The 16,686-nt window shown below is 33.2% G+C and overlaps 1 protein-coding gene and 1 pseudogene across 2 annotated transcripts in view; one reads left to right on the top strand and one right to left on the bottom strand.

Moving 5' to 3' along the window:
- The window catches only part of LOC150108370 (inosine-5'-monophosphate dehydrogenase 1a-like), a 123,773-nt gene extending 114,443 nt beyond the window's left edge, over positions 1-9,330 (bottom strand). For both annotated transcript variants that reach the window (XM_090415769.1, XM_090415770.1), the window contains exons 1-2: positions 9,154-9,330; positions 169-217 (exon numbers count right to left, since the gene is read on the bottom strand). In XM_090415769.1, coding sequence (XP_090271895.1) covers positions 169-217; positions 9,154-9,251 — 147 coding nt within the window. In that variant the 5' untranslated portion in view covers positions 9,252-9,330. The remainder of the gene's footprint in view (positions 1-168; positions 218-9,153) is intronic.
- A 3,087-nt stretch (positions 9,331-12,417) lies between these two features.
- Positions 12,418-12,534, top strand: LOC150108369 (5S ribosomal RNA; annotated as a pseudogene).
- Positions 12,535-16,686: the final 4,152 nt, after the last annotated feature.

The following is a 16,686-nucleotide window of genomic DNA, read 5'->3' as shown; positions in this document are numbered from 1 at the left end:
GATTACCTAAATCAAGCGCCTTAACATTGAAGATTAACTTCACATTAACTTATCGAAAAGTGTGAAAATTGTAACGGACACCCCCAAGTCCTCCGTTAAATCGAGGGTTTACTATACATATATATATATATATATTTTTTTTTTTTTTTTTAAATAATCAATACTTACCACACTCTCAGCAGCAAAATCAATATACCCAGGAAGAATGAGGAAATCACTAGAAAGAAAATTTACTTCCTGTTAATGCTTATCAATATTTTGTACATAAAGTTAGTTTGTGCATAATGTCTTTACTTTCCAGCATGTTGAAATTCATCAATTTAGCAATTCAAATATATCCTTCACAAAATATCAATGTTTAATGTTAGTTTATTTAACAGTATTAATTCACAACACAGAATGATTAGAAAATACTAAATGCTCCCTGGAAATCCCCTCCATTGCCTATTACACAAGATTACAGCAAACTGTTATCATCCCATATATTCAAGGCACATCTGAAAAGATATCTAGAGTGATTAATAAATATTAGCTACACAGCAACTCTCATCTGTTCACCTAAGGACAAACTATCTTCTTTATCACATCCAGGAATATATATCAAGTGCCGTTCTTGTGACTTGGCTTACTATAGACATACAGGAAGAACTGTTGACATCTGCTTTGGAGAACATAAAAAATACATCCAGCACTATTGTTATTGCAAGTCAGGTCTAGCAGACCATGCCTTGGAAACCCCTTCACACAGGATCAAATGGAAGAAAGCAAAAGTGCTACACAGGAGAGACATAAGTCAGAGAGAGAGAGAGAGAGAGATCGTTTTTGGAATCAGCAGCAGCTTTAAAACATACTCTGAACCTCAACAAGGCTGTATCAATTTGCCAGAAATCTGGGAGACAGTCATTTGAAGATCTAATTAATTCTTGTTTTCTCACTTTCTTTATCCAACAGTAGATGGCACCAACTATGACTTTAGTTCCTTGTGTTGTCCACTACAGGTTTTTTTAAACTAGTCCCACTGTTATACCAAATTGTTGTTGTTTTGCATACTGTGACAAACTGTTCTTGTGCTCTGAAGATGCTGGATATAATACCAAAAAAATATCAGCTAAATTAATATTATTTTCTTACCATTCTGTGTTGTGAATCAATACTGTTAAATAAACTAACATGTACTGTCAACACATAAGCATTTCTAATCAATGTTTCATGACTAACAGATTTGTGATTTTTTTTATATCAACCCCACACATGAGAAACTACATAATCTATAACACGTGAGTGCTGTGGTTCACAAAGAACCTGTGGACAGGTTCTTTGTGAACCACATTTTACTCCTTGAGTAAAATGGTGTCAGGAAGATGACTGTTCCAAAGAAAAGAAATAGATGGAATGAATGAGAAGTTTGATAAGTATGAAAACAAGTTATGTATGGATGATGATCAATAAATACATGACTAGCTGATCCTAGTGTTATCACATGATATCATTGGTCCTGTAACATCTGCCAAAGTTTCAGAGCCAATCATAATTCAGAAAATCTACAAATATAGTTAAATAGTATGCAGCCCTAGTGTTTTATTTTACTGTAAGAGTTTATGTTGATTTTGAATATCAAAAATGATATTCAAAATGTATGTTGAATGTTTTTACCTTATATATTTGTTGATAATGGTACAAAGAAATTGTATGACTATTTTTGAAAGAAGTGAGTTAAGATATACCATAAGTGATAGAGCTGAAAATATGTAGGAAAATGATCATGCATCGTTAACAAATAAATAATAATAAATGGTCATGTGTCACTGATGAAATGTGTGCATTTTTCCTTCATGTCTCATAGACTGATAAACACACATTAATATACAAGTAGATGATATACTGGATTCAATATTAGTAGTTAAACAAGGTAAAAATTAGCAAATAGCATTAATGCAAGTCTGACAAAATTGGTCATAATGCCACAATCAACAATATAGTTTTTTTAAATTGACCACATCCATGAACTGAACATGCAACTATGATATATCAGGCATGTCTGAGTAGTGAGACAGCACAAAATTTTTCAAGCCCAGACCATAAAGCAGCTTAACATGTCTAGTTTTATTTGTGCTTTTGCCTAACTTTGCACAAAACTTATAGAAGTACTGGTCTAAATTCCATTCTCTCATTTTTTCACTGAAAGCAACACACATGTGCAAACTACACAGCTTACAAACTACTGCCTTGATTGTACTGATATGACTCAAAACAATAGCAAGATGTTCAAACAAGTTCTGCCTGACTTGCCATATGAGTGACAGTATGAGACCATTCTAGGAATTTAATTATCATACCTCATACTCTATAGAATATGGATGAAAGCATGAATAATATTTCTGGCATTGATGTGAATGATAGTGGTAGTTTTGGTTCGTTGTAGTTGGTGGAGTGAGTGGTAGAGGCGAAGAGTCATGGAGTGGGTGCCCTCCCTCGATGAGTCCTTGGACTCCTTGGAAGTGTCACATAATAATAATAATATTATTATTATATCATCCAACCAACAAAACAGCTTAAATATTTATCTCAAATCCAGATATTAAATTAAATAAAGTGATAAACACCATTATAATTTTTGTTAACTGGAAGGTGACCTCAGTTATTTCAGGTCTAAATTTAGCTGCTCAATGACAGTTTCAATATGGACATAAACATGTGGGTTTAAACTCTAATATACTATAACAACTGGAAATAATACATGCCGTCCAAGAAATGTACTTATTATGGTAGCTACTAATGATAACCTGCAGTCAACTGCTCTCATCATATACATAGCAACTTTATATGCATATGCTTGACTATAACATAGATAAAAAATAATGCAATTTCATGTAAATTGTGATGTAATGCAATTCCCTATATTACAGATAAGCTTATACTATTTCTGTGGTGTAAAAATTAATTGTTGATTGACTACATTTTGGCACATTTCATTACAACTATGCCTCACAAGCAGTACAAAATCCTGACAAAGGAGGATGGAATTATCTCGTGGAAAGTTTTTTGCTTGACAAACAAGACAAGAAATTTCTTCGGTTAACACAAAAAAAACAAGGGATAATACTATTTATGTAAGGCCATATATTTCAGCCTGAATATTACAGGCCATCATCAGTGGTTGACAACAGTTAATTACAAAACAGAACACAAACAATAGATGATTTGAAATAGTAAGAGCCACATGATGTTATGCATAAAACAACACAACGGTATAACTGAGGAAATATTGCAATATTGATAATTCATTAGCTCTTAAAAAAATTACTGATGTGTGATTAGAATAAGACTTTTATATCTTAGTTAGAGAGAGGCAGTCATTGTGATTTAAGTTCGGATGGTGAAGTAAAGCCTCAGCACTTTCTTTGAACAAATGTTCAAATTTATACCAATACCGATGAAGTAAGAATATTTCAGACCATAGGATGTTGTGGTGTGTATCTATTCTGTGCTGTGCCAAGCCAGATTTTTTAGATTTACTGTTGCTAATGTAAGATCGGTGTTCTTGTATTCTCTTTTTCACAGAGCATCCAGTTTGCCCAAAGTAAGAACGATGACAGTCATAAGGAACTTGGTCGTGTATCTTTAGAAGATGGAAACCATGCTTTGTAGTAGTATTATATTTTATATGAGATAATGAGTTATGTGTGCCCTCTCAGAAGAAATTATGTTCTTGCTTTAATCCTTTACTCAATCATGAACAAACAAAGTTTGCACATAAAGTATTGTCAAATTGCTTAGTAGCCAATAATGCATAGCATGCTCCCTTTCAAAGATGCATATATTGCATACAATATATGCATCTTTGAAAGGTGCATATATTGCATATGCACTCCCTTTCAAAGATGCATATATTACATACAACACAGACTGGCTTCAACCTTTAGTGAGATTTCATCAGCGACAATTAGATCCAAGGGCTTGAGTAAAATATTAAAACAAGAATATAATTTCTTGTCTAGTATAATTTACAGTTTAATAGTCCTACCCATAATTCCATAGCAATATACACATCCAAAAGGAATTGTGGCTATATATTAGATATTAATCAAGCAGCCTAGTAGTGAAGATATAACAAACTTTGCTGGTTATGCTCTTGGGTAAAGGATTAAAGAATGGACACATGCAATTTACAGACAAAGTATTGTGGTAGGCAATAGATGGCACTGTATATTGATCGTAGTAGTGTGCAGCTGGAGGATAAAGTAAAGGAGACAGTGAGTTGTATAGTGGAGTAGTGTGTTCTCCCACAATGAGTCCAAGGCCTCCTTAGGGTTGTCACGTAAAAATAATAATACCATGTTCCAACATAAAGATGTGCACAAGTTCATGTGGAGAGAAGACACAAGTAATAAGAAAAGCCTTGTTGATTGGGTCATTGTTAATAGTGATATGTTCATGCTTATTCAGGATACAAGATTGTACAGAGGATTTGAAATTGGAAGTGATCATCACTTAATGCTAAGTAGACTAAAAATGAAAACAGTTGAGCAATCATGGAAATATGATGAAGATCTGTACTTAAGTTTTGTAGATGTGGAAAAGGCATATGACAAGGTGCCCAGAGATAAGCTTTTCAAAACAATATGATTATATCAGGTAAATGGAACATGATACAGAGCAGTACATAGTCTATATTTAAATTGGAAATCAGCAGTTAAAACTGAAGGAAATATGGGAAGATGGTTTGATGTAAAATCAGGTATAAGACAGGGATGCACACTATCTCCACTGTTATTTATCATCTATATGGAGTGCATCGTGAAAGAAAATAGCATTAAACCTAATATTAGAATTGGAGATATCAAACTTAGCTCTTTGCTTCATGTAGATGATCTTTTACTCCTAAACATATTCAGTGCAATATTTTGTTCTTCATGAATGTGAGAATGTAGAACTCATTCATATAAATATTTTATACCCATGTGTAGAGGCTTATAAAAAAAATAATTTATAAAAAAATATTTAAAAAATATATTTTAGCAAAAAAATTAATTAAAAAATTAAATTAAAATAATTAAAATAATTAAATATTTAAATTAAATTAAAAAAATTAAAAAAATTTATACATTAAAAAATGGTGCTAAACACAGATTAATTTATTCCATAATTTTTAGAAATGGTAGCATTACTCATTATTTTAAAACTGTGTACTGCTCAGCTTTGTGTGTTCATTTTTCATTGAGTGTCCTTTTTTTTTTTTTTTGCAATCACCAGAGTTTATTAATTTACAAGATAAACATGCTGTTATTACTTGTTCTTATTTTGAGGATCAAAGGCCAGAAGTTTTAATAGTATGTTTATGTATCACATGGCTCATGGGTGAATGAAGGATTAAAACAGGCATATAATATCTTGTGTAGCATAATTTACTATCTATGCCAGTAACAGGATATCTCTCTCTCTCTCTCTTCCTGGAAGTGGCTTTTTGATACTGGTGAAGCAATTTTAGTTTACCATGGGGAAATTAAAACAACCACACCTTATGGTGTAGTCGTTTTAATTAAGTAATATAAAAATATTTATGTAGTGCCAAAAAGTCTAAATATTTTTACATAAATTTTACCAAGGTTAAGCCCAGTAAGAATTGTAACTTGTACATACATGTTTGTTTAAATGTAAATAATCCCAATGGGAATTGTATATGCTCTCTGCCAAATAAGGGAATATTCTAGAAGGTGCAGTATTAATGCAATAACCTTGCCACTAGTAAACAGTATATTTTTAGCTCTTTGTAAAGACATCAAATTTTGTGTGTGTTCTACATGGAAACGCTCAAGGTCAGTACTAGGTGGACCGACAAAAGCTTCAAATGAATGTCTGCTGCCAGAACGAGTAGGATTTAGGGAGCGTTGGAGAAAAACAAAGGAAGGGTCAGTCTGAGAAAAGGATCAAGGGATTTCACCGAAATGTTCGGGGGTCACATATCTCCATGCAAGGATTCACAAGTGACCGAATAAAAGGCATTGGCAAAAAGATCGCAACATCGGTTCCAGAAATTTTCGTGAGTGATCCAGAGGTCGTCGGTCAGTCGTCGGCAGTTATCTGACAGATGTACGTTATCGGGAATGCAACTTCAGGAGAAATCATGCCAGTGATCTAAAAGAAAGATGACGAGGAGCCAATCCGCCAGGCAAAGCAGATATTTGATGATGAATTGATGAGTCTTCAACGGGAGCTGTTAACCAGAGGGAAGAAATTGCTCCGTTAGTCTAACGCGCATGCAAGTATTCCATAAGCCGATAATCTTCGTCCAAAGTGCGGTGAGTACAGCATCCCAGAAGTGTCAGGAAATCTATCGCCGGCGTAAAGAGGGAGAGAAAAACATGACACGGAAGAAAAAGGGAATAGTCCAGTTCAAAGCAAAGTGCACAGTGGGTAGCAGCTATAAAGTGAGTTGACCCGTTTGTTCAATTTTTCTTGAGCTTTTAAGAGAACTTAATAGTGGACTGTAAAATAGAGGCTGATCCAAATAGGCATATTTAACAGTTCAAGATTATAAAGTAATTAATTGTCAGGAATTTGTAGTTGAATTAAGTCATAGTGTAACTGTTTGCTGAATTGGTGAAACTTACCTATAGAATATTTCCAGCATAGAAAGGAAGGAGCAATTGTGTGTAAAAGATATTGTCCATGTGTTCGATGAATAAGAGTTAACAATTAAATAATAAGTACCATTACTCAGTATGTTATATTAAGAAATATAACATATTTGATTATATATAATATATATGATCATAATATATATGATTATAATATATATGATAATCATAATACATATGATAATCATAATATATATGATTTATGTTATAATACATAATAATCATAATAATAATCATAATACATATGATAATCATAATATATATGATTTATGTTATATTAAGAAAATTAGTTAAATATGTGATATGATTTGTGTGAGTAAAATGCAGGAATTTAACTAATTTATTTATACAGATTTGAAGTTTTTTCTTTTATTACTGTAAAATGCAGTGTAAATTTGTCTTATGTGAATCAAATTTTGTTGTTTAAATATTAAATAAGTGTCGCCTGATTCTTAATTATTTAATGCACTGTTCCGAAAAAATATTAGAGCCTATTAGCAGGAACACAAGAGAAAGGATAGTAAAGAATAGAGAGTAGACCATGACTGCAGATACTAATTAAATTAGGGATATTCTGAGGGTAAATGGAAAACTACTGGACATATTTTTACACTTCTTGTTAATAGAAAACGAACATCAGTGACGCAGCTATTAATCAAATAAATTTTCTGGTGTTCGAAGAATAAGAAGGCAAGTGTGGAAGGCAGTTTAGCGTAAGGAGATATTAAAGATATACCAAAAAGTGATAAGGAAGAATAGTCAGAAGTAACAAAAGTTGCATTAAACGTATAAATGTATACAGAGATAGGATAAAGAGAAAAATAAAGTATATAATAAATATAATAAATAAACCAAGATATTACAGTAATAAGTCAGTGAAATCAGCATGTTATTACATGTTGATTTCACTAATTTTAAAAGGTCAAAATAGCTTTCGAAGGTTGAAAGCATTTGGCAATGCACTCACATTACTAAATATTCAAATTCCTGGTGTTGTCTTTTTGATATTGATGTTTTGGTTTCACTGACTTTAAAAGGTCAGGTAAGTCCTCACAGGCTGCATGCCAGAAATCTTTGCTAGTTCATGTTTCTTGGTATTGGCTTTTTGATATTACTATGTGGCTGTTTCAGTTTCTCAGCAGTAATATGCTGATTTCAATAATTTTAAAATGTTGTTTGTGGAATTAGGTACTTCACTTATTTTAACTAGGTTTTTTATTAGTTATTATTTTACGTGTTTTTTTTTTTTTTATATTTTGGGGCATTTTCATAATTCTGAATTTTTTTATTGTTGTTGTCTGCTGACAGTTATGTTAGACGACATATGTCTTGATATCTATTGTAGAAATATTGGCTAATATTTTCAATATCACCAAGAATTCCTGCTTGTGCATTAACAGAAAGCAGAAATCAAGTCTGATTCTTTGGTGAATTAGGAAATACAACTACTCACAATTTAGGGAATGAAATCATTAAATGTTAAAAGAGAAGTATAATAGAAGAATTTACAGAATGTATAATACAACCACTTTTAGTTATTGTGATATATTAGACAATAAAATGAGAGTTTTTTCTCTTTTATGTCCATGTTTTATAACTGGAATTTATACATCATAAAAAATGCTAAGGCCAATGTAGAATATAGTCAGGTAACTTCACATTTCTTTGATATGGGAAAAAACTAATTAATTCCATGCAAGCATTAGTAATTAGTGAATCATGGATAGTAGTTTTTAAGAAAAAAAGGACCACAGAAAAATCTATACCATTTATTCCCTTTTATAGTATTGAAGATTACGAGGAATACAAATATGGGATGGACAACCCTGTTGTGTTGTTTTTGTTAATGCTTATGTTTTGGATTTTTATGAAATTTTATATTTTCTTATCTAGCTATAGAGTACATTCACCAGATTATGTCATCACTGGATGCACCGTCAGTCACGTAACCGTTAATTTCTTAATTGTCAGAGAGCAGTAACTTGCATAAGTTTGTACCTTTAAGTGTAAATGTTTTCGAAAGAAAAATATGAACACTGCCCAAAAAAATACACATACACACCACGCAAATGTGTTTAAGTTGCTGCTCCTCTTTTGCATTGTAGTTTTTCCGATGCTTACTGAGAAAAATCATCTCCTATTTACAACTATATTTCAACAGGTTTTACAATTATAATGAGGAAGACTTTCGTCCTATATAGAAAACTAAGTTTTAACTAACTGTTTTGTGTAAATGCAACATATTTGCTGGTATACACACTGGATGCACTCAGACTATCTCTCACCTTTCTTTACCACTATCATCAATTTCTGATTATGTTAAGATTAATTTGTATACTTGAATTTTCTACATGTGGTGGAAAAATATTAACTGCCAAATGTCCCAAAAAGAACAGTACTTGAGTTTGAGAGGCAAAGGTGGAATAGAATGGTACTAATATTAATATTTAGTTCTATGTACAACAATGTATAGTGCTTGCAACATTCTAATAGATTAAGATGTTTCCATGCATACTTATATGTCAATCCATCGCCGCTGCCGAATAATTCAAAGGCCATTAAACCATCTACCGGGATATCACCTGAACCTTCTCGAGACAATATACTTGCCATGCTGGAAAATTAAAAGACATTCATTATACGGTCAACATTTAATAAACATCTATCTTAAATTCTCCCGCACTGTACTCTAAACATGTGCAACACCACACAAACACAGATTACTTCATCATTAAATAGAAAACTGCCACCTACTATACCGTAGTATATTGCAATTGTGCTATTCGTAAATGAATTTAAAAATAAAGGAAGGAAGAAAGAAAGAAAAATCTCAATTTATTGAGTACTGTTGTTATATTATTATTATTATTATTATTATTATTATTATTATTATGTGCACCTCGATGGAACCCAGGACTCATGGCGGGAGACCCACTCTATTAAAAAATTCATTGTTTAATAGATCTACATAATATCTTTGTTTTACATAGTGCATAAATGACATTGCCCATATTCCCAAAACTGGGTCACTTTTTTTTTTAATTTGAATCCGTTATAATTACGTGTAACTAGTCAGCGTAGCATCGTAATCGTTCAAGATGCTAGATCAATAAGGAAAAGAAAAACCTTACAGGGTTCGATTTTTATTATTATTATTATAAAAAATACGCTAATGCCTTTTTATTCCCGTATTTATTATTATCATTATTATTATTATATGGATATCTCCATGAATCAAAAGACTCATGGCGAGAGACCCACGCTAACCAATGGGTAGGGCTCTTGAATCATATCTCAATCATTTGTCAATCCATTTCAATCAACCACTCTCGAAGCAAAATATCTACTCTACACATGATTACTGACCACACTATTATACAATTTTCAGGAGTTCCCCTCCCCTTGCTCTTTCCCTAATTGTCATATTGAAAATTTTCTTTTCGTCAGTCTTATAGAATCTCTTTAATAACTTATAAGTTTCTGTCATGTCTCCTCTTTTCAGCATGTTAACTCAACTCTGTACATCTTCAATCTATATTCATAAGTAGCATTCCACAGGCCTGTCACCAGCTTGGTCACTCGTCTCTGGATTCTCTCCACCCTGCTAATTACCAAGAAGTACAGGTTACTAAATATGTGCACAGTAATCAAGATGAGGTTGGATCATAGCCGTATAAAGAAGGAGGATAACTTTTTTACCTTATCTTGTCAATGTGTTCTTAAACATCCACGTAATCCTTTGATCGCTTTTCTTTGATCACTGAACTTCAAATCTGTGTCTACTACCATCCCTAAATCTCTAGCCTCATCAACTTCCTGCAACTCATTGCGATCAGTGTGATACAAAGTATGTAATCTTTTCATCCTGAAGTGTATTACCTTACATTTTGCAACATTGAACTGATAACCACTGTCCTTTGTACACACTGCCAGGTTATTCAAATCATCCTACAAGATATCTACATCACTTTTATCAAACTATCACTCATTCCAGTTTTCAGTCGTCAGCAAATAACTGGAAAATTCGCCTTAAATCATCCCCTGTATCAATGATTTCCAAATTAAAGAGCAGTGGCTCTAGTACAGAGCCCTGAGGCACTCCAGTACTCACTATCGTTCGCCTTGATTCCACTATACCATATATACTACCTCCGATCATGGAATAAAGAAACTTTTTCTTGGCATTTTTCAGTCATTTACAGAGTAGTTAGTACTTAACCTTTGGTGTAGACAGTTGGATTTTTTCTCTAGGAAGAACCGAGGTAGGTTTTTCAATCTTGCAATTTAGAAAAATACAGAGCAGAAAAATTAGAAAAATGCATGTTTTTGTGTTGCTTTCGTCTCTATCTAATCCGAGAAGAGAACGCACTGATCCCCATAACTGAGGTGAAGGCAAGTCGTCTATCCATTTCCAAAAAAGTCAGGGATAAAAAGTGCCAACGATGTTCTTTTGAAAAATAAAAAAGTGTAGCAGATTTATTATTTTTAAAAAATTTCATAGATGCTTAAATGTCATATAAATACATTTTACATAATATTATTATGTGACACTTCCTGGGAGTTCAAAGACTCATCAAGGAAAGTGTGCTAACAGCATCGAACGATTTGATCTCCTTCCAACTACTAACCGCGCTCAAACTTGCTTAACTTTTTTGCGTGAGCCATTAGTAGCAGAGGTTCTACCAATCGACCAACCCTTTAATATAATAGTTTTTCGAGAAAGGGGGAGGAAACTATTGTTACTTAATATAACCAAGTTTATTTGGAAATAAAAGCACATTAGTAATCTGGTGTTACAAGTTTGTACTAGCATTATCACATGGAAAAAAAAAATTTAATTAAATATATGTAAGTACTGTAACAGAATTTTTTCTTCCGGAAATTCGATTTTGTTCCTCTCACAAACACGCAAATCGGCCTGTTTTGTTAAAGTGATGGGCAACCTATGACGGTTCCCAAATTATTCGATTTTTGGCATTGGCAAGGAAACTTTTGCTCTTTGAACATGAAGACTTTAACCCCATATCACAAAAAACTACCAGAGAACTCATATTGTTACAGACAGAAATAGAAGTTATGGTTCAGATCATGAGATGACATATTTAAACTCAAAGTATATATCTTCACTTCACTTATTGTAGGTGGTGCCATTTTTACCTGCCTGGCTGGCGAAATAGATAGCGTCGTGAATACTAATTCCATTGAAGAATGGATGTCGTTGGGTGGTAGTTGAATTTTATCATCCAGTGAGGCTACTGCTCTGATTATCCAAGTGCTGAAGTGCTCTAAAATGTTCCATATTGGTTCTCTAAAGTAGAGATTGCTGATACAACCCTTAGTCCAACCACAATACTGACATACAATGTAATTTCAGCCTTTCGGCAGGAACAGAAGATGATATAGTTACTGGGATAGAATGTCAGGGGTATAGTGTGTTCAGGAAACACAGAGAGAAAAGAATGGGGAGGAGCGTTATTGATGATAGTTGATGAACTGCAGGCAAAGAGAATAGAAGTTCAACTTCAGGACAGTAAAAATAGCACATTTGAGGCTATCTGGTGTGAGATAGAGGTCAGCAGAACAAAATTTACAGTTGGGTGCTGGTATAGACCAGGCGACGAAATAGATGATGGAGACTGTATAGACAAATAGACTCAATGAGTGGAGGACAGGCAATTATTATGGGGGGGTTTCAACTATGGTAACATTGATTGGAGGGAGGAGAGGACAAATGGGAGGAAGGAAGGAATTTTATGCAGTTACTAAGGGATAACTGTCGGCCAACTGTCATACAAGGTTGAATGCACCGGTTCTCGTCCGATCACCGAAGTTAAGCAGCGTTTGGCCCGGTCAGTACTTGGGAGGGTGCACCTGGGAACACCAGGTGCAGTTGGCTTACTTTTAAAGCACCTCCGTAGCGTAATTGGAAGAACGACGTTACGTTGCGCCATTCGATTGGAAAAGGCCTAAGTTCGATTCTCGTCATGACTGGAGGAATCTTTATATGGATTTTTTCAATCGAAGGTGAGTTAGCTGATCTCATACGGCGGTAGCAATGTTTTTTCTCCCGGAAAATCGCATTTTTCATCCCGCATACTTAAGGTCCTCTGATTATTTCCCGCAATTGACGAAATGTGAGATTGAGCTATATAAAAAAGAAATGAAATTCTGCATATACCCGTTATACCGACGTTATATGTCGGATTTTTTAACTGATTTCGATAATTCATTCATCTAAAAAAAAAAAAAAAGACAATCTAATATATCAAAAAGTAAGCTAATGAGGAAGCAAAAGATTAACTGCGAGGTTGAATGCCATTTGCAAATTAAAACAATAATGCCATGACTCTACTTCTTGGGCAGAATTCAAGAAGTAGTTTTTTGGCATTAGTGTTTTTACTGTTAAGAATGTAAGTTACTCTCTTCAATTAGAGAATTGTCATAACCTTATCAACAGCAACATCACTAATTATTAAAAAAAATGCCAATAAAGGAACTGCTTCCAATTTTCAGCCAACCTGTTTCCTCATGGCACTGAAAGAGTTAGCCGACCTCATATGAAGGTGGCAGAGTTTCTCTACCGAAAAATCGGTTTATTTCTTCATCCTTCAAATTGTCTAGAAAATCACACGCATTAACAGATATAATGCACTAGCCTCGTAACTGGTAGCTTTTGCTATGATGCAAAACAACAAATCCCTCAGTACTTCTCTAATTTTTTACATAGTATTTTTTAATGATAACTATTTATCAAAGTTACAGATCTGAACGGCAGTTATGTGTGCCTAAACATGACTTCAGAGATGGATTCTAAAAAAGAAAAATGTTCCCTTGAATATTTTTAGTGATGCGGGCAGATAATTTCAATTTAAAATATCTGGATTCCACTATTAATGATCTTTGGAATGATATCCATTCACTTCTCCAAATGAAATATTATGGATATTTCATTTGGATAATAATATTATTATTCAAATGATATCAAATAATAGCATTTAATATAATTTGGCGAAATAATATTGGCGAAGAGGAAATCTCAGGAAAAGGACTGTCCTCATTGGCTATCATAATGAAATCATAGCACATTTTCAGTGTGATTGGTTCTGCTTTGTGTGTGCAATTATATGTATGCATCACGAGGCTCGTACAACACATATTAAATCACGTGGGGGGGGGAGATAAATCATGGATGTCACTGATAGTTCATGAATATTATGCTGTCTATCAGCATTCATCAATTTCTCTGGATTTCACTATGTTTATGTGAAGACACTTACAAGATATGGAAGGCTGTCCTCTCCTTTTCATTTTCCAGCCACTCTAGACATTCTTTAAAACGTTTAAGCTACTTAAAATCAAATGAATGTGATCAAAGTTCCACTACATTTTATTACTAGTTATTTTCCAACTTTTACTCAAATGTTATATGTTCACTCATTTGCTACTGTATCGATGCAAAATGGTGAATTCGTACAAAAGTACAAAACGAAGTGCGCTGATTATATGGCTTCCGCGATTAAAAAAAAAATAATAATAATAAAATCTCTAGCATCTTTTCTTCCCTCATCAGAGTAAGGCCGTTAATCCTTAATTAACGTTTGAACATTCGTGAGCAACCAATCTCCATTCTTAGTCAGTCATTAAAAGCTGACCCAAAGCTATCAATGATTCGAATAGGCAGCTGGGGAGGAGAGTATGGGAGACAACTACCATCGTCTGACAGTACAAAGCTCTAACACTATATATTATTGTCTGAATGCATGTGGTTTCCTTTAGTTTCAAAACGTTTAGTTGAAACAAAAGAAAGAAAAAATTTCAGCCTTCAAACATTTTTGGTGGTTATGTATTAATTAAGATGCGTGTTAAAGAATTATAAATTATAAATTGTCGCATTTTAAAATAATTAGTCATCTATACTACCTAGATGGAAAATTTACAAAAAAAAAAACTTGATTTAATCCTAAATTAGCTCATGTGCTTTACTATTAACTTCAATTTGATGGCATTTTTCTGTTTCTGCAGAGCATCTAGGATAATAAAAACTACGTCTCTTGTAATCATGCTTCTGGGTCCTTCAATGATGGTTGTATTAACCTTCTTGATCTCTTGATATCTTAAATTATAGCAACAATTTGGGTTCGGATCAACTTCCCATAGAATGAGGAAATATCAAGCAAGATAACTGACTTCACAACGTATGCCTTAACTACTGACAAACAAACGTCAATGGTTTAAGAAAAACAGTTAGAACAACATCGAACCATAGTGTAAACTCCTAAATTCACTCCTCAATTGAAGAGTGAATACTTATTGAAGATGTTTGCGTTTGAACCCAGTTTAGGATTCGAAGAATTTGGCTTTTTAGTTGAATGTGAGTTAGTCGGTCTCATGGTAAAGTCGATTAATTTTTCACCCTTGAAAACTGACAAAATGGCTAGAAAACAGAACCTAATACAACGCAATTCAGAAGCAATATATCGTCCTTGGTCGCCTCATAAACTCCGTCATATCTAGTGCATTATATAATAAAATTAAATTTCTTTGTCAATAAGGAGCATCACATATTTCTATGCTGTTACGATTTGAAAAATCAACATAAGACAATCATAAAATTGGTACTTTTTAAAGATAATTTTATAAGCTTTTATTTGCTTCCTAGATTGCTGTCCAACTTGCTCAGGATCGAACACTTTTGCAGCTTTTATTCTGCCCAACAAGAATCAAATGACGTAACCTATTTCTGTAACACACACGTATAGGTCAGCGCGATATCCACGAATCGTTGGTTTGTTTCAGAGAAAAAAGTAACTGAACCTTTTAACTCACCGCGAATAATATATGGAAAAACTAATGGGAGAAAGGAGTCATACTATGCAAGAAATCTAAGGGTAATGGACTTATAAATGGATCAGCAGTGTATATCGTGTCTTCTTTATCTTGTTCCCTAAGTATTGAAATATGGACTTTAGAATTTCTGACATTAGATGATTAATTAATATTAAATATAAAAAGTTGCAGGAATTATGTCTTATCCAGGGGCGACTTGTGCATAGGCATTGCGGAACTGCAGCACCCCATTTTTCTCGTTATATAAATATATTTATTAATTTATTTATATTTGCTTGTAATATTTAATTTTATCATCAACAATCCTATACAATTCTCTTATTTTGTATAAAAAATAATAAAAATCCATCTTGTAGCACTTAGGAGGGCGAAGGACGCTAGCAGCACTGTGTTTACCACAGTGTCATATTGCTACGTGCGCGCAACAATAAGCATGTCATTCAAAATTACTTAAAAATAAAATCCATTCCTTTAATTGTAATTAAAGGAATGGATTTACAGTTTTTGGACATTACAATTAAATCCTTTAATTGTAATGTCCAAATTTAGAGACGGAATAAACACGATAAGCACTACGAACACTCTACTAATGACGCAAACTGCATATAAACAACAGTGGAACTGCGCGACGGACAGTGCCGCATTACGCTAATAGCTCCCATCTCACTAGATGGGTGCTATTAGCGTTTTGAATTACACTAAACTGTATAATTTTATCGATAATAAACAGTATTTTTTCATGAAACAAAACAAGAAGAATATGTTTTATTTTTAAGTAATTTTGAATTATACCAAACGGCATAATTTTATCGATAATAAACAATATTTTTTCATGTTTAATTTTTTTTTAATTTTTACCATAATTTTGATATTTTATCCAAACACGTATACACTGTACTTACAGTGTGTATATATTTCGAAAATTGCAGAACCTCCACGATTTCAAGCCACTGGTCTTATCAAAACACAAAAACAGAACCACAAGAATCAATTTACTCTCTATAAAAATGTTAAACAAAATCACTTGAATTTTAGCCATGTAATTTTTTATACATGGTGCATTCTGTATACCTTAATATATTAAAATGTCCCGAATTAATTACCAGAAAGTAATGAATATAACAAATTATGACAGTCATACTAAAATCGTCTACAGGCTTGGATTATTTGCCAACTCCTCAGCTACATGTTGACTAACTAA

This window comes from Typopeltis vanoorti, chromosome 3, assembly GCF_054136105.1.
Source record: "Typopeltis vanoorti isolate ZY-2024b chromosome 3, IOZ_Tvanoo_1.0, whole genome shotgun sequence".
NCBI lineage: Eukaryota > Metazoa > Arthropoda > Arachnida > Uropygi > Thelyphonidae > Typopeltis > Typopeltis vanoorti.
This window is presented reverse-complemented; position numbering and strand designations above follow the sequence as displayed.